The following is a 19,376-nucleotide window of genomic DNA, read 5'->3' as shown; positions in this document are numbered from 1 at the left end:
TGTTGCAGCATTGTAAATGTGCCACAGCCTGCAGTGATTTCACTAATATAAAGTTATTGCGCAGATGCAAGTTGATGCTTAACCCCTACAGGGATGCACACACACAAACAGAAATACAGCTTAATGTGTAGTTCCTATACTTACCTCATCAATAACCTCTGAAACAGTATGACAAATTAATCCCCCTCTCTCTAAAGGAGAAACGTGCGACATTGGTTATTTTCTCCATTCAAATTGCCAATTTAACCTCATGGGCTGGAAAACCTGCTGCTGTAGAGACCCAGAAATTAGCTTTGGACCCCCTACTCGCCCCTGAAACCAAGCAGCACTCCCAAAATACTACCTGGACCAGGCCCCAGATTTGCTGAGCATCAATTAGTTTTTAGAAATTTGATTAATATCCAGCACAGTATTACCTGAAACCAGAAAGACCTCAGAATTAGTGCGTTTACAGCAAGTCTTCATACTGAAACAGTGACATACAGTAGGCTGTTTCTCTGCGCCTTACAAAACACCCATTAGCACAAAACATTACGAAAAAATATGGTTGTCTTCTGATCTACCACCAATGTGGTTATGGTTTGGATCAGTTTAGACGACTTGCATGAATCTGGGGAAAGATCGTGGTGAAAAGACACCAGCAGTGACTGCTGCAGTGGAACAACTTTAAAGCATTTTAACCTGTAACTCTAAACTATAAACGTGTAGAATAAATAAATAGATAGATAAATAAATAAATGTTGGCTGAAGATGCAGCTTTCAAACTAGCACATTACTCTTACATTACTACTGCACACTGTACACTCCTGCCTGTTAGATGTAAATGAAACATCAAATTCCTACTCGGTTTTGATTGGAGCCCTGCACAGAGAGTCTCTGGTGGTGTAGAATAAAGAGAGCCAGTGAGCAGTCTGCCCTGCATTTTTTTTTTCCAATTTCTAAGGAAATATTCAGGCGCCGTGTTTTTGTTTTTTTTACACTTGTGCATAGTATTCCTCAGAAACCCCTGGAGACACAGCTCAATCTCTCCTGCACTGACAGCTGCACTGTTGCTCGTCTCTCAGGCGTCATCACCTCGGTCTCAAATACACTGAACCACGTGCGCTCCCAGTATTTCGGGGAACAATACGATGGACTGGTGGGGGATGAATGAAGAAATGTTTTGAGGACATCACTTCTCTGAGAGGCTCGGCTGCAGAAGCATCAGCCCGCCGTATACTCGTCTAACTCTTGTTCTGAGCGTCTCATTTGGCCCCCACAGCAGCTTTCACCATGACAACATTTGACTTCTCGGATGTAGAGGCGTTTTTGGACTGTCATCCAGATCTCTTCGAGGAGTATCTCGTTCGAAAGGCGAAGTGTGATCAGGTTAGCAGATGGTTGAAGGAACATCAACCGCCGAAAGTGTCCACAGCCGAGGAGAAGCGCGGCGCTGCCAGGGACCCGCTCTGGCCGACCAACCCGGACGGGCTCCGGCGCAGATCATCCCACATGGAGCTGCGACGGAACTTCGCCCGGTCCAAAGCCACCACTACACACCGGACCTACGACGAGCATGTGAGCCTGAGCGAACACGAGTCCCAGTCCAGCATGCGGCGCCGTGCGCTCCTGCGTAAAGCCAGCTCCCTGCCTCCGACCACCGCACACATCCTGAGCGCCCTGCTGGAGTCCAGGGTCAACGTCCCCCAGTACGCGTCGAGCGCCATCGATTACAAATACAGACTGAAAGAAACGAACGAGAGGGAGTTTTTCTTGGAGTTAGTGAAGGATATCTCCAATGACTTGGACCTGACAAACCTCAGTTATAAGATCCTGATCAATGTGTGTATCCTGGTGGATGCAGACAGGTGTTCGCTTTTCCTTGTGGAGGGACCCGCGCACAAGAGGACACTGGTGTCCAAATTCTTTGATGTGCATTCGGGCACCACTGTCAGACCATCCTCCAGCACCCTAAACTCTAATGAAGTGCAGGTGCCATGGGGAAAGGGTATCATTGGGTATGTGGCCGAGCACGGGGAGACTGTAAACATCCCAAACGCATATGAGGTAAATGTGAACCTGGTCTACATTTGTATGATTTTTACATATTATTATACATAGACAACATCGAAGTCAGATGTGTTTACAGTGAGTGAATGTAAGACTGGTGTGGAGATCATAAACATGAAGATAAACAGTAAACTCCCTGTTGGAGGTCCCTTTGACCACATTCGTACAAAAAATGCTATTTAACATTTTCATCAGCTGTTTTTAAAGAAATTAAGCCTCTGTGCAAATACCTCAACTATGCCAGAGTAAAAATAATAGTCAAAGAAAAAGGCAGGAAACCGAGCCTTATAATTGTCAAGCCAGATCTCGTCTTACGCGCTACCAGTTGCGCACCACATCATTATATCATGGCCCTGGGCTGCTTGGGAGACTACACCACGATGATGATGATGCCAGTCCCCCTGAGGTCTATTACTGCTATAGTGTAGATATGTGTCAGTGAGGGGATATTATAGTATTTTTCTGCTTATAGTAAAAACAAGAGGGCTCCTGCAGAGTCGTGAATTTAAAGAAGCCCAACAATTGCGTCAGGGCTGCTTTCCTGCACACAAGCGCGTTGAACGCAATTATTTGTCGGGATGTGGTCATGCAGAGCATTTACTGGGCACAATGAAGTGTGTGTGTGTGTGTGTGTGTGTGTGTGTTCATGTGCCATCGTGCATGTTTGATATACGTGTTTATGTGATCACATTTCCAGGACCACCGCTTCAGTGATGAGATAGACAAGTTAACAGGCTACAAGACTCAGTCCATCCTCTGTATGGCCATCTGTAACAGTGATGGAGAAGTCATTGGTGTGGTACAAGCAATCAACAAAAATCCCATCGGCACACCCTTTACTGAGGATGATGAGAAGGTGAGGCTCTATTATTGAAAAAAAACCAAAAACATTTATCAGATTCATGTTACCACAGGGCTTTGAATTTTATTGACTATATAAATTGTCAAAATTGTTGTTAGTTTGACATTTAAATGCATCTTAGAGATGGAGTTAAAATTGGATTCTTCACCCTCCCTCCTCCACCAACAACATGCACACTTGCTTATTGCACTGAAACTCTTGAGCCATGCAGCTAAAAACACAGCTTGTGCTGTGAATCTTCTTAATTGCTGTGGAGAGGGGCAAATTGATCCCTAGGAAGCAAAAGACCAGAGAAGTGAGGGGATGAGGTCAACCTCTTACTCAAGTCTGAAGTATTAAATATGTCTGGCCTTACATTATATACGCACACTTAAGAAACACATTTTGAGTAGATGCACTTTGAATTGCTCCCAGAGCAATCCACTTGAAATGGGTTTACTAGAATCTGCCTGTTTTGACTTCATTTACACTTCTACCACACCTTATGATTACAATTTCATTCTCTCAGTTTGCGGATGAGCAAATAATACACTGTGTATCTCGCAGATGTGAATACCATTGCCTTCTTAAGTGTGTATCCAGGCAATAACAAGGGAAAATGGCCCATTTGACTCTCAGTAAACACATAAAAAGATACATAAAAGACAAGAAAACTAAATACAGAAATCTGCTGGTGCTGTAAATCTTTGTGATTGGTAAAAAAAAATGTTTTATTCACCTTTGCAAGAGTTCAGCTGCACTGAGTATGTGACAGTTTGTCCACAAGGTGGCAGAGTAAAGTTGTGGAAAATCATTTACTCTCAAATCTTCTCTGGTATCTACTTCAAATAAATTAGCTTTAAACAGTGTTTTGAGTTTGTAGGAAGCATTTTTTTTTTATGATTTCACTATATGTGAATCTCAAATAACATCACTACCTATTTTTGAGCATCAAAAACACTGAAAATAGAGAAATAAACTCACACATCTTGATCTGCCACTTTATGGCCACATTTTAGGGCCTTGATGTCTTACTAAATGCTTTCTTTCTCTAAATCAATACTTCATTAACAGAGAATCTGTCTGAGAGAAATTTTCACAGAGACGCAATTAACTTCATCATGACTTTCTACCCCCATCTCTCTTTTTTTTCTCTAAACCAGTTTGATGCCCTTTTGTTTAGCATACAAATAGCTAAAAGTGATAGATTATGCACGTCTTTCACCTCCTTTTTTTGTACTTTTTGTACCAGGTACTGCAGATGTATCTACCGTTCTGTGGAATATCGATTTCCAATGCTAAGTTGTTTTCAGAGTCTCGCAAGGAGTATGAAAGGAGCAGGGTAAGAGAGTGTAAACTGTGCATTTACAAAAAAGACGTTTGATTGTGTTACAGCCTCTGGAGCATTAACAGTAACATTGCATTACATTACACTTAATTAAGGAACACAGATAACAGCAATTGATTTTCACTGTAGAATGTACCTTAAATCTATAGAGGCCATTCATCAGTAAATAGTTGTTTTTTTGACATTTTACCACTGAAGGGATTTCACATAATGACCAACAGAACCTTTCTCTTTAATCCTTCAATAAAAGGACATTGCATGATTATGTCAACGCTGTGTTGTGAAATGTGAAGTAATTAGTGCCCGTTCTTGTTGCCACAGGCTCTGCTGGAGGTGGTCAACGACCTGTTCGAGGAGCAGACTGACCTGGAGAAGATTGTGAGGAAGATCATGCAGCGAGCGCTGACCCTGCTGCAGTGTGAACGCTGCTCTGTGCTTCTCCTTGAAGACATCGACTCACCTGTGGGACTTTTATCAGCTTTTGAATTTTTCCTTCACAGATTCATTTTCCGTTTGATTCTCAGCAACCAAAGTTACTTTTCCATTAAATCATGCAGCCTTTCTTGTGCAGAACTCACCCGCCTTAGTTGGTAAATGTTGTTGCTGCTGAATGTGGTGACACATGTCTTTTCTACAGGTTGTGAAGTTCTCCAAGACATTTGAGCTCATGTCTCCGTTGTGCAACATGGACCATGACATCAGGTGAAAGAGACACTGGCAGACAGAATGGTTATTTACTTTAGGGGGGCTGGGGGTATGCCGAAACTGCAACACACACACACACACACACACACACACACACACACACACACACACACACACACACACACACACACACACACACACACACACACACACACACACACACACACACACACACACACACACACACACACACACACACACACACACACACACACACACACACACACAAGGGATACATAAGGATGTGATGTGCATGCTAGAGGAAAATAAAACCCACTCAATATTTACTGCTGTTGTGTGCGGACCTTACAGTTGTTTCCTGTTTGTGTTATTGGCCGCATCAGCATGGAGAAGCTATCGTGTTCCGATTGGCTGATCAATAACAGCATTGCTGAGCTGGTGGCTTCCACAGGACTGCCGGTTAACATCAGCGATGTGTGTCAGGACCCACGCTTTGATACTGAGGTGTGGACACAGTGGTCTCCCTGTTAGACCTATTAGAGTTCACACAAATGCATGGACACATACATGCTTGTGACTGCAGTAAGTAAGACACAGAAACACACCGGAAGCACCAACGAATGCAGAAAAACACATAGTTGTTACAGTGCTTGTAGGCGCTGGTGAATTTGAATGTGACTGGATATTCAAAATCAGTCAAAGATGCCAACATTTTGCTTTAAGCTGCTTTAAAGCCACATACATTGCATTATTTTTCAGTGTTTGTATTTGTTTGAATTAGTTTTGCCCCAGGCTGATCGTTAATATATACATTTCTCAAACATTACCTGTTCTTGATCTTGCTCCGTTGTTGCTGTGTCCTCTCTTTACAGGCGGATCAGGCCTCTGGGTTTCACATCAGATCAGTGTTATGTGTCCCTATCTGGAATCGAACTCATCAGATAATTGGTAAGTTCACCAGAAATAATCAATTTGTCTTCATTGGGAAATTAGTTTTCATGCTACTGGCAATGTTGCATGTGTGTTTTCTACAGGGGTCGCACAAATTCTGAATCGCCTGGACAGAAAAACCTTCAATGATGCAGATCAGAGACTGTTTGAGGTAAAGTTTTTTAAAATCTAATTACAGCTGTTCCATCAAAACTTTGACTGTGTTGTATTTGATACACATTAAGCCAATGTTTTAGGTGCCTTTAATGTGTTTTTCCTCTCTCTGGCTTTTTATTTGTGCACAGGCGTTTGTGATATTCTGTGGGCTTGGAATCAACAACACTATGATGTACAATCAAGTTAAGAAGACATGGGCCAAACAGTCTGTAGCACTGGATGTGAGCACGGCAACATACTGATTATAACAAATTCAGCTTTTTTAACCATCACCCCACCACTTTGGAAGACATAACATATCTATATAGATTTGTTTATGGATTACTTTTTCTAAAATTTTTTTTTTTATTTTCTTCTTTTTCCCCATCATTCCTGTCTCTTTAAATTGTGACATAGACAAATTAGAAAAAATAACACAGAACCAAAAAAGTAAATGAAGACATAAAATGGATGATTATGAAGATTACGATGATGGATAATATAAAAATACACTAGCTACCAGTCCTTTCAAAGCACTTCATGGGCATACCATGAATGTACACCAGTGTCTAAAATATAGATGTACTGCTTTAAAACATTTTCTGAATAAGTTGTTTTTATGAAAAATAAACATTGGACTCCAAATACTTCAAAATATGTGCTAAAGTACATTGAAATATGATTAATGAAGTCGGGCTGCTGATGAACTTTATATAAGCTGTGCTCTGAAATGGACGGACAATCTTGATATACAACAAGGTGAATTGTCAAAGACTGTTGCATAGAATTTATGTCCATACTGTTCAACAAAGTACTCTAAAATAAAAAATGACTGTTATTACTCCCTTAATCTATTGAAAATGAGTGAATGAGAAAATAGTAACTGAATAGGCAAGAGGTGTCTCTGATTAATGCTAATCTTAACTGAGGCTCTTCACATTCATTAGCGTGTCTGTCTGTGTTCCTCTCCACTGCCCGGTATCTAACCCGAGCAGTCACATTATCCTCAGCAAAACATGGTTCTGCTTCTCTACCATAAATATTTCAGCTGCTTTCAATTATTCATGATAAATACATGTGCCAGTCGTGCCAGTTTGCTCACCTCTGATCAAAGACGACACACACTCTATTTCTGTAATATAATCTTTGCTGTTTCTTTAAACACTTGATGGATTATTTTTTTCTGTCAAGAGACCCAAAATACAGCAACAAAATGGTTCTAAAAGCAGAGATTCACTTTCTTTGATCCTGATTATGTAACAAGATAAGTGGGAAATGTAGACCACATCAAAATTCTTGGAACAAATGGGTGTCTTTTCCAGAGCCGGTGTTATCTTATTCAGCTCATTAGAATTAAATCACTCTCAGGATACGTTTTCTAAATCTCAGTGTTTTGCGTTTTCATTTTTTCCAGATGTTGTCCTACCATGCTACCTGCTCCAAGGTGGAAGTTGACAGACTCAAGGTAATCCTCAGGGAGGAAGATCAGGAAAACAGCATTTATATGTGCGCATTATCACTATACCAACTTTCTGAAATGTATGGAATCTGATGCCTGTGAGTGGTTGATGGTGAAGTGCAATTTGAAAACTGTCTGCAGTGTGTTTTAATGCTTTGCTTCCTCCCGTGCTGCCACTGTGTGATTGACAGCTCTGTCCTCTCCCCCTAAGGCAGCCAAGATCCCCCTGAGCAGTGAGTTAGGCATCGATGAGTTTCACTTCAACGACTTCGCTTTGGACAATGACGCCATGATCACCGCGTCACTCCGGATGTTTCTGGAACTTGGTGTAGTCCAAAAGTTTAAAATTGACTACGAGGTGAGGCCCTGGATTCTGTCTTATAACATGTGTGTACGCTCTGCATGTATATCACCTGTGCTGTGTGTCTGTCTTCTTGTAGGTTTTGTGCCGCTGGCTTCTGACCGTGAGGAAGAACTATCGGACTGTGGCGTATCACAACTGGAGGCACGCCTTCAATGTGTCGCAGTGCATGTTCATTATGATCACAGTAAGTTTCGAGATCAATCTTGTCAGGTGCATTGCCTTCCATCGGCCTACTGTCCCGGGTCTGTCAGTACAAGCATTGTTCCAACCCACAGAACTTATTTTTAAGTTACCAAACATACCAAATGTGTCGGTCTGAATGTGTGTTAAATTGATGCTTAAGACTTTTAGAGTATTTCTTTTGGCTGAGATACTGCAGCCCTAAAAAACATGAAGCCTTGGGTTTGAATATTTCATTCAGTGTGAACATCATCAGTACATATCGGGTATATATGATACTGAAAGACAGTTTGGAATAAGATGATTTTTCCAACTTTTAGGCTACTTGGAATCAAAGGCAGAACCGGATGTTAAGGGGTTAGACACTGTGAAGTTGCTCTGGTGGCCTGTGCTCAATAGGCACATTTAAAATAAATATTACCCATCTTTCTAAGATGTGTATCTCCAATTTCTTTCATGAAAGAGTCTTATGTTGCATGCTGCACCGTTCAATCACTCTAATCGCTTTTACTCTATACTGTCAAACTGTCTGATAGAATAAAGGCAAGATCCCACCAAAAGCAAACAGTCTAAACTTGGACACTTCAATGAGGATAACACATTTTCATGGTTATTTTTAAAGCCTGTCATGAAGTCTCAGTGGGCTTTTCATTAAACTAATCAACAATCAGCCACTGAACAAAACATCATTAGGAGGAAACATCACAGGAGAAGCATCATTAAGAGAAAATTCAAAGGAGGAATATTTGGATAAAAGCCTCACAGAGAATTATTAACTTTCCAGGGTGATTACTTATTCTGACAACTCACAAACATCAATAAAAAAGGATCAAATAACCTCCTGATCAAAAATGTTCCTATGCTATATTCTATCCTATCCTGTCCTGTCCTATCCTATCCTACAAAAGTTAATAGGTTACACAGTATAACTAAATAGAATAAATGGTGAATAAATGTAGTGGTTTACTCCGCTAGGTGGATGGGTAAGAATATATCTGCTTTAATTTCGGCAGACAGCCAGTTTCCAGGATGTCCTGTCAGAGGCAGAGATACTGGCACTGATGGTCGGCTGTCTGTGTCATGACTTGGACCACCGAGGCACCAACAATGCATTTCAAGCCAAGTAGGTGACCCAGGCCTAAAATTAGATGATAAACAGGTATAAGATAAGATTAAATGTCACTGCTCTGTTTTTCCTGCAGGACGGGGTCTGCTCTGGCTCTGCTCTATGGGACGTCAGCCACTCTGGAGCATCATCACTTCAACCATGCAGTCATGATCCTACAAAGTGAGGTCAGATCAATATTTGTCATATGATCCTCATGCTCAAGTAAGAGATTTATTACAGTGGCTGTATTGGATACGTTTTCCTTTTGTGCAACCACAGACATTCAAGCATATTGTATTTAATTAGTATGTAAGGTTTTTGTACAATTATGGCTAAATACCACATACTGCAGCCTTCAGTGAGTTTGCAACATCTGTTCTTTGATGGGCCAAATACACCCAAATGAACAAGAAAACACATAGAAAACAGCACGAATCCAAATACCATAAAACCTAATCAGAAACACCTGATCACCCATGACTACGTGTCTGATCCCTCTTTAGAAACAGATACAGCATTATGTGTCTTAGCTACTGAGCTACCAAAAGGCCATCTGCTCTGGGCGGCTAGTAGGCGGCAGCAGTGACCACTGGTGACGCTGTGAGGCTGCTTTGTCTCAGGTGTAGATCAGTTTGATCATTAGGAACTGTGTTCTGTATTGATTTCTTTTAACAGAGGACAGAGAAAGTCTATACCCATTGCTAATTAGCATTGATAATGGGAGCTTAATTTGACAGTGAGCGATGACTTTACCAATGCATTGGCTATAAGGAGACATTTTAGCCACTATTACTCATCCTTGCCTGCTTGTGTGTGTGTTTTTTTCTGACAGGGTCACAATATCTTTGCAAACCTCTGCTCTGAAGAGTATAGCAACATGATGCAACTACTGAAGCAGGCTATTCTCTCCACAGACCTTACTTTGCACTTTGAGTAAGTGGTCTTTTTAGCGGATTCAGAGCTGTGGTACTTCGTGATTGTTGGTAAATAATAAAACTATAATAGATTATCACAGACTGTTGGATAAACCTGTGTATGAAATAGAAAGAATTAAATGTAGATATCTGTGCTATTACTAAATGCTTGTGTGGTGAAGACTGTCTTGGAGGGCATTCTTTTGCCTTTTAACATTTTCTGTATCCTTGACTGTCTCTGTGCATTGTAAGGCGCAGAGCCAAGTTCTTTGAGTGTGTTCTGTCTGGAGAGTTCAGCTGGACTGAGGAAGGACACAGAGAAGTTCTCAGGTTTTTATCTTTGTCCTGTACCAAAATTACTTGAACTGTGAAGAGCAAAACAAGTAGTTGAAAATGAGCTTTGATGTCGTCAACAGGTCGATGCTGATGACAGCATGTGATCTGGGAGCCGTCACTCGTCCTTGGAAAATATCCAAACAGGTTTGAGTCCCTATCGCATCTCACTTTTTCACATCGGTACTTACGTGTTTGTTGGGCTCAGAAATTTGAAATTACATGGGGAATTTAGTTTAGCGTATTTTATCCTTTTCATACTTTTCATTTACAGATTTAGTATATATCTAAATCAGTGGTGTCCAAACTTTTTTCACTGAGGGCCACATACAGAAAAACATACAAAGGGCTGGGTCACTCACTAGAAGTGAGCTATATTGCTAACTTTAATCCACTAGAGGTGATGTATATCGCCTCACCTCTAGTGGATTAAAGTTGGCAAAATCAATCAAATGTAGGTAAATTCTGCTTGATAACTGAATATGATTCGAGAAAAAAAACAGCCTTTCCATTAGTGGGCTTTCAGTTATTAGTTGTACAAGCTGGTCTTTGCCTTGTAGGTTCTTGTTAAGGTGATCAGTGAGATCCACTAAAAATGCCAACCAGAGAGGGTCACTGAGCTCATGAAGAGGTCGGTCCTTCTCTCTTCAAAACTGGTCAATTTCTGATCTCAGGGAATAAAACTGCTGCAGCAGAGCCACGACTTAGCCAGCGCACATGAGAATGGTAGAGCCACCCCCCCCCCAGCACCAGCACCAGCACCAGCATCAGAGAGCTTGAGCCCTGGTGCTCATATTAACAGCCTTACCTCCACTTTCTGGCCCCTCGGCGGACACCGTAGATTCCTTTGCACTCGCCTGTCCCAGCTGGAGCCCCATCCGTCATACCTCCACACAGCTCGTCCCATTTAAATCCCATCATGCCAACTGCACCTGGCACAGCTTCAAAAACATCCTCACCCGTCGTGGTGCTCTTTAGACTGCTAACATCAAGCAGCTCCTCCGTAATGCAAAAGTGATCTTCATTAGTTATTAGCTGTGCTCTCATCGCACACCGCATCTGAAACTTTCTACACTAACTCTCTTACGTTTCCTTAATTCTGCCATTTTGGGTCACCTGTAGCAAATTTCTTCTTCTATTACTCATTTTATAGAGAAGATGCCTCGTTCAAGACAGTTACTCCCCCTAGCGGTGAGACTAAGAAGTACAATACAGTCCAGCGCAGGTTCCATGTGTATTACAATACATTTTTAGAATTTCCTGCGGGCCAATGAAAATTGACGCCCCTGATCTAAATGCATGCATTCTCTAGCTTTGTGCCCATACATGAAAATGTTATGTCACGTTTGAGTAAAAAAAAAGTGATGGTTGGCATTTATGTCCAAAGGTTGCAGAGCTGGTGACGAGTGAGTTCTTTGAACAAGGTGACAGGGAGAGGTCTGAGCTCAAGTTGACCCCAGCGGTAAGTAATCAAGCTTTAAAAGTCTCAGGTTTTTATCTCATACTGTGTTGGCAGCATACAATCACACCATGTTCTCGAAGAGACCAGTTTTTTTTTTTTCAAAAAATGGATGACGGGTCTTTCCGTAGGCCATATTTGACCGCAATCGCAAAGATGAGCTACCTGCCTTACAGCTGGAGTGGATAGATGGGATATGTAAACCTCTTTACCAGGTAGGTAACCCATGATTGCTAAAGTTAAACATTTACTCTGGGTCTCATTTTAAAAAGCAAACATAAAAGCATTATTTGGGACTTTGAATGTCAACCGTACACTCCTGTGTTGCTCACAGGCACTGCTGAAGCTCAACAGGAAGTTGCAGCCTATGGTAGATGGGATAGATGCCAATCGAAACAAATGGCAGGGCCTCTGCTCGTCCTACCAGCAGACACGCAGAGCCTCAGTGTCCAGTCAGAGTGCTGAATCAGATCAGAGTCCAGATTCCCATGAAGATGTGGAAACTAATCAACACCCAGACCCCAGAGAGACTCTGAAGCCAGTTGAAAACATCAAGCTTCAGTCCAAGTTTAAGTGCAGCCAGGATGTGAGGTGCAGAGTGAACAAAGGTTCCCGTGATGATAAACCAGCATCAGCTGTAAACACAACATCTGCAGGGAAGAATTAAAGCAAGCTATTAAAGTGTTAAGAATAGGTTTATCCAACAAATCGCTCACGTAGGACTCTTCCCATATCCTGTGATTTTCTAAAACATGCACTACCCTATGAGATTATTTTTAAAAATCTAAAATAAAAGTAGTTTTCATCTGCTGAGCACATTGCTTCTCCCAAGTGTCACTGTGTTTAACTCAGGAGTGTGAATAATTCCTGTTGGTCGAAAGGGCAGTCTCCGTTTCTTTCTTTCTTCCTTAAATTACATTACAAAGATGTATTCAAAAGAGAGACTTCTGTTGAAACCAAAGAGGGCCACTTATTACTGTAATATTTTGTATTGGGAACTGCCTCAAAACCACAAGCCCATTGGAATGCCTTTACTAAACAAAAAGGAATCACTGTGAGTTCTCTCTGTCACATAAATTGCCATTATGAATGTAGACTGGAGCATGATCTTGTTCCTGAATGTTTCTCACTGATAGGCTGTCTTACCTCAGTTGCAAATATTTGACTGCATGGCATCACTTTTAGTATTTGTTGTTTAACGGAGCCTTTGGCCGTTAACTTATTCTATGAACTGCACGTGTGTCAGTAATGTACTTTTGCCACATTTAGCTGAAAACCTTGTATAATATTGAGGTGAGGGATGAGGCAGATAAGTGTGCAAGGCCGAATGTTAGTGTATTGATTTTGTAAAGAAGGTCATTGATAAACTCCTCAGGCTGAGTGTGTGTGTGTGTGTGTGTGTGCGCGCGTGTAACCTCCCACTTCCTGAAAAACAATGACACAGAAGAATGCAAATGGTTTAATCTTATGGGTCTGAAAGTAACTTACTGTTTTTGGGAATATTAATTGTTTGTACAGCTTAACATTAATTCTTCACGTCTCACATGAGTAAGACAAACACATACCCGTATATCTCTGATTTATCAAATTTCTGACTTACTTTACTTTACTTAGTGTTAACATGCACCCACATCTAACTGTAACTGTTCTTGCTATGCTACTGAGTGCAATGTGACATTAAACCCTCAGGATGTGACTTGACTCCATACATATGCACTAGCTGGGCAAAGTTAGGCTGATTTTATTGTACAATCTATCTTTAAAGTGCACACAGCAGCATGAAAAACATCCAGGAGTTCGTCTCTCTCTGGATAAGTGCAAGAAAAAAAATCCCAAAACTGAACTATGCCTGTAGAAGACTCCAGTATTAAATATACAACTTGTCAAACTGCCTAAATAGAAGTTTTAAGGTTTACATTTAAGCAGAGCGTGTCTGTATCCATTTGTTCATGTTTGAGATTCGTCACAGTGTTTTGTAGTTCAGACCTGTTAGCATGCTGATTGTGTTGAAACTGCATGTATCATATTTGATGTTAATACTGAACATTATCTTGATGCCTTTGACTGCCCTATGAGATTTGCTTTGCATGAAGTTACTGTAATGGAAATGCTAAGTGTTGTTATGTAACAATATTGTTGCTGTACTATTGTTGTTGAGAACAGATAAAGATTTCTATTTTCGATCACAGACTGTACCAAAATTATACATTAATTATTTTTCATACACCGGACTATGTTTATGCAAGATGTAAAATTGGCATTTTCTCCTTCTATTTATAAACTGTCCACTAAAAATACATTCTGAGAGACAGGACAAGAACGAACTGCACTTCAGATAAAAGGGAGTAAATCAATCTCCGGCTGGTTTCATGAATAAAATGCTGTGGCATGGAAACTGATCGTTTGTAATTTGTGGTTTATGTAAAAATCATCAGAGATTTCCATAAACATCTGTTCACTGTATGGCTGTTTGTCATTACTGATTGAAGCTGAGAATATCTTTTCTTATTTATTTTGCTTGATGTAGAATAAGAGAGAATAAGATGAGAGTGATGCTAAAGATCAAAGTTGAAATATTTGTGTCATACTTGAATCTCCATGGATGTGGACACTGACAGCCTTTTGTGACTGAAATACTCTATTTGCATGTCTGATGCTCTGCGGTCTTGTGATTGCACCATCTGCTTGGAATAGTTTATGAACAGAACGCGGGGCAGAACATCTTTTCATACTTTCTATTAGACAATAGCCATGCAAATGTTAACTAGCTCTTTCCAAATCGTCTCATTATGGAGCTAAAAGAACAAAGCTCATCTGTGAATGAAAGATTAAGAAGTAAGAAAAACACTTGTGACCTGAAATGTGATGCTAGAGGTTAACTCATCCATGAAGCAGAGAGTCCAACAAAGCACTGAAACAGTCTCACAGCGAGCACAATGTAGAGAACATCTTTACATATTCATACAGTCTGTTTTAAATCCGGTTATTCATCTGTAGAAAGTGTTTGATGTTGATTTTAATAAGGCAGCGAGGTGAGGCAACAGTAGCAGCAAAAGTGTGTAAAACCCAGTGCGGCTCGGCGCGCATGCAGCCGCCAGCTGCCAAGCCATAGCCAGAGCTGGGCCTTAATCTATAATTTAACATGGATTGAGTTTATTCTCCTCAGGGTCGATGATCAGGGGAGAGCCGGATGGAGAGAGGAGGGAGAGCCTTCCAACCTCTTTTTTGATACAGGGCCTGGCTCTGCCATAGTCTTTGATCTCTGTCTCTCCCTCTCTCTTTCTCTGCTCCCCTGCTTTTTTCTGTTTTATCTCCCTCACACTCAGACACAATGTCTTTCACCTCTATTCAGTCTGACATATGCACTATAAGTACACACTGATAAATAGATGCAGAGCATTAAATGACTGGGTGAAAAACAAACACCCTGGAGAGACTTGTGTAATGTTTAATACTCTCTAAGATATTTATACACCTTGCTTGTATCCTGAGTCATTTCTTATGAGACAGACTGAGGCTGAGAATAGAAACAAAACAATCTGCGATAATCTCTGGGAAAGAGTTACAGTGTAGGTATTAAACATTGTGTATATGCGCGTAATCACAGTAATGAGATCATTCTTTACTGCCGCTTTGTAAATCAAGAGGAAATGTCCTACATCCATTTTTAGAAAGTAGATTGTCGCAAGCAAAGCCATGCAAATGTAATGGTGTGAAGAGGACTATAAATATTAATACATACTCTAAATACTAATGGTAATGCACCAGGAATAACTTCGCCTCATGATTATTTATTTTATTATGTGCATATATTTTTTATGATACAACACTAAAACTCTATTATGACTTTATTATGACTTTTTTTAAAGATAGCACTGGCAGGCATCAGCTTGATGGCTTCAATAATCACATATTCACCAGCACATCATCAAGTTAGAGTTTGAACACAGTCTGCAGGAAACTTAAGGGCACTTACAGAATGGTTGAAAAAAAAAAGTATTTTTTCTTGTTTAATTCTAAAAAATTATGATTCAAACACTAAAGAAACAATTTGCTTTTTCTTGCATGTTTGACATGCATCCTCACAGTTACTGTAAGCAGCTGCTTGTATTGATCATGCAAACAAACTTAAAAGCAGGAATATTGGCTGAAATGGAGTTTCAGAGTTTATTCTTGACCTTTGAAACAGATGGTCACAAAACAACCTTTATGTCCATTTAGTATCTGGAGGTTTTGATCATCTTACATTTGATTTGAGCTTTTGAACATCACATAAATTGCTTGTGTGGTTATACGTGGAAAGATTATCTGCCCATGCAAACTTTTCGCAGTTTGTGAACAAATGCTGACTCCGATTTTTTCTCTATATATCTGTGGTTGAATAGATGATTTCCTACTAGGCAGGTGAGGATTCACAATAGATCAAACTGTCTGTTTTTTGCAGGAGAACATGTACATTAAGAGGCTGATGTCGGACAGGTTGTACAGTTAGAAACAACCCAGAACCAGCGGGCGGCTTTAATCATAGCTCCAGCGACAAGTGAATTAACTACTGTACAATCACTGGGCCCCAGATGGTAAAAATATGGATGGTAAAGAAGACATGAAGGACACACTGTCATTATGAAGCATGGTGAGTTTTAACCTCATGATTTAATGGACATGAACAGAGCTGTTCGTTACCCCTGATTGCAGAGAGAAAGTCACGGCCTGCTCAAGGAAGAAGCCTTTGAACATTTACAGCTCGTCATTATTTCATTCTTTCTCTGACTTTGGGTCATGAGATAAGTTGTCCAGAACAGATGTTCATGGTTGACTATCCTGACAGATAAATCAAGATGTACTCTACTGTTTAACCTCTGAACCAACCACTGTAGTCAGTCAACACCGCCTGCCCTAATGAACCTTATAAAAGATGAAACATGCCGGAAACACTTTTGACAAAGAAGAGTGTATATCTGCCCTCCTCTGTCTGCCCTGGACTGACCACGGCTCGCTGTGAATCCCATGTGGAAAGACTTACAGACCTCCACTAGGGTGGAATAGGCTTGTGTTGATTCACCAACTGCTGAGGGCTGTTTTAAAATCAAGCATTCATGCGGTCTTTGCAGCAGAGGAACACGTCTTATTTTAAGGTGCTTTCCTCCAGTCACATGATGAAGCCACAGACTCAGTGGAGATTGGTGCGTGTTTTCTCTTTGCCATTTACTGCACTGCCTTATCTGGCTGTCTGTCATAATCAAAGCATCCTCTGTGTTATGACATGGAGATGAATAATTGATTCATGCAGGCGGCTCACTGGTTATGTAATAGTAGATCCAGTGAAGCATCAGACAGCGTTCCAGTCTGACACTGTTCTCCAAGTAAAGACAGAAATGTTACAACAGCTTGTTGATATTTGCTGTGCGTGTATTCAAATTAATGTAATTCATCCGACTGGTGTGATTACAGTGCACGCTTATAAATGCAGACATGTTCATAAAAACCAAACTGTCTCATGTATAATCATAGATTTGATAATGTTTTTTTATTTCTAATTAATCATTGAATAATGTTCACTGTGAACATTATTAGAGCTGAAACAATTAGTTGATGAATCTATTAATCAATTGAATAACAAATAGTAATAGTAATTCTTCATGCAAAAATGTCAAACATTTGCCATTAATTTGTGAGATTTTATTTTTGCTTTTATATCATGCTTTGCTTTGTTTTATATCCTTGAATAATAAAATGCATAAAGTGAGTAAAATTAACTGACTCTAGGAAAGAATAATGCAAGATTTCCATCTGGACACTAAAACATTTTAAACATGGACATACTTGATGCATTACTTTTGTCAGGAATTGTAGGGTATGTGATAACTTACTACTACTACTTGTGTAAATATTCCTGAATAAGGTTTTCAACCATGCTGCTACCTGACATTATCTTCAGTTTTGCCTCCCTCAAGTGGTGAATAAGGGCACTGACATTATTTAGGGGCAAGTGAACAGTAATGTAATGAAAATCAATGTAAAATCGAGTTGAATGGGAAACTGAAAATAATAAAGCCTCAAATGTAAGAGGCCAAAGTTCCACTATAGATATTTAATGTCCCACAACACAGCTGACGTAGTTGTCAAGAGTTGAAATAGATGAAAAACTGACTTTTTAGGGACAAAGAGAGAGAGAGAGAGAGAGAGAAAGAGAGAGAGAGAGAGGGAGGGAGGGAGGAGCATGTGCTCTTGACCAATGCCATGGATTTGACCAGAGACTTTGAGAGAGAGAAAAAAAGGAGGGTGTCACCCAGAGTCTCTCCCTGTCCTGCTGGCAGCTGGGAACGCCCCTCCCTGATGACAGGCCATAGCTGGATTCCTTCAATGAAAAGCCCTTTGATTGCTGGCAGGAACTCCTCTGGTTTGGCTGAATGGCTGTCAGCTCTGTCAGGGTGATGGACGGGCGGGTGTTTCACCCCTGATAGAAACAAGCCCCTCCAGCGCGCCGCTAACTCTCAGAGAGCAGGACCTCTGCCAGTCAACTTCTAACCTCCCCACAAACAGATGGAAACAACTGCAACTGAGATGGAGGAGTGTAAAGTCAGCCAATAATTGCTAGTTACAGACACAAAGAATAATACTGCTCAGTCGAGAGTTATATCAAAGAGTGAGATGGACATTCTTATCAACTTTTAAACTCTCAGAAAGTCATGTGAGCATCACTAGGTTGACGCAAATTTGTAAACTTGAATAATATCATAATATCAAATCAAGCTGTTTGGATTTCATTTGCAAACACTTTGAGTTACATGTGTTGACTGTCTACAGGCTGTCATCTATTATTCAACAAGGCCAGAAAGACATTTATTATTGCCTCTCTACCTTAAGGCTATGTATTGACTAAAACATGTGTTTACTTATATGCTTGATTTTGTAGATATCTAAGTTTTTACTAAAAAGTTCAAGCTCATTCTCTCAAAGCTCCTTAAGGCACCAATATTAGTGGACGGCCCCACATGAGAACCAAAGCAGAGCCAGCTCAGAGTCTCCCAGCACTGAATCATCAATGTTTGCATATGAGAGGAAATAATATACACAGCAAACATGTACACCGAGCTCAAATCCCAGTTCAGTCAGACAGCACAGTTTTTTTTTTCATCCCACTCCAACTCACATACACACACTCAGAAAACTTCAACTCAACTGTAACTGTTTATATTGACTTCAACTTAGCCCTGAGCTACATGGCATGAATCACTCCTCGCCACCATCGCGGCGGGCCTTCACGCCGAGGTGGTCCTTTATATCGGAGAGAAGCAGCACTGGGTTTGTGTGGGCACACAGCCAGCTCTGACCTTCCAACATGTGAATGCAAATAGGAAGTCTCTGTCTACACAAACCTCAGTCACCCGTCACCATCTCTTCTCTCTGACCATTTTTCGGTTTTGAAAACATGCTACTGTAGTGCCATGATACTGTATATGTAACTGATAATTAACTGATTGCTGTTTGCATGGCTGTCAGTGGACATTTTGATTGAAATGTCTTGGCGTGGATGGATGGATTTCTATGAAATTTTGTACAAACATT

At 40.6% G+C, this 19,376-nt stretch overlaps 1 protein-coding gene across 1 annotated transcript; it reads left to right on the top strand.

Annotated features, from left to right (window-relative positions):
- Nucleotides 1–1,272: 1,272 nt before the first annotated feature.
- On the top strand, nucleotides 1,273–12,474 carry pde11al (phosphodiesterase 11a, like). The gene is made up of 20 exons (XM_070834847.1): nucleotides 1,273–2,046; nucleotides 2,747–2,905; nucleotides 4,143–4,232; nucleotides 4,560–4,700; nucleotides 4,876–4,940; nucleotides 5,288–5,408; nucleotides 5,777–5,852; nucleotides 5,939–6,006; nucleotides 6,140–6,232; nucleotides 7,405–7,455; nucleotides 7,661–7,807; nucleotides 7,890–7,997; nucleotides 9,007–9,116; nucleotides 9,196–9,286; nucleotides 9,934–10,034; nucleotides 10,268–10,345; nucleotides 10,432–10,495; nucleotides 11,736–11,810; nucleotides 11,939–12,022; nucleotides 12,142–12,474. Exons 1-20 carry the CDS (start codon nucleotides 1,273–1,275, stop codon nucleotides 12,472–12,474), a joined length of 2,829 nt encoding a protein of 942 aa, XP_070690948.1.
- The last annotated feature ends 6,902 nt before the right edge of the window (nucleotides 12,475–19,376 follow it).

This window comes from Pempheris klunzingeri, chromosome 8 (assembly GCF_042242105.1).
Source record: "Pempheris klunzingeri isolate RE-2024b chromosome 8, fPemKlu1.hap1, whole genome shotgun sequence".
NCBI lineage: Eukaryota > Metazoa > Chordata > Actinopteri > Acropomatiformes > Pempheridae > Pempheris > Pempheris klunzingeri.
The sequence above is the reverse complement of the archived record's forward strand: the minus strand, read 5'-3'. Positions and strand labels throughout refer to the sequence as shown.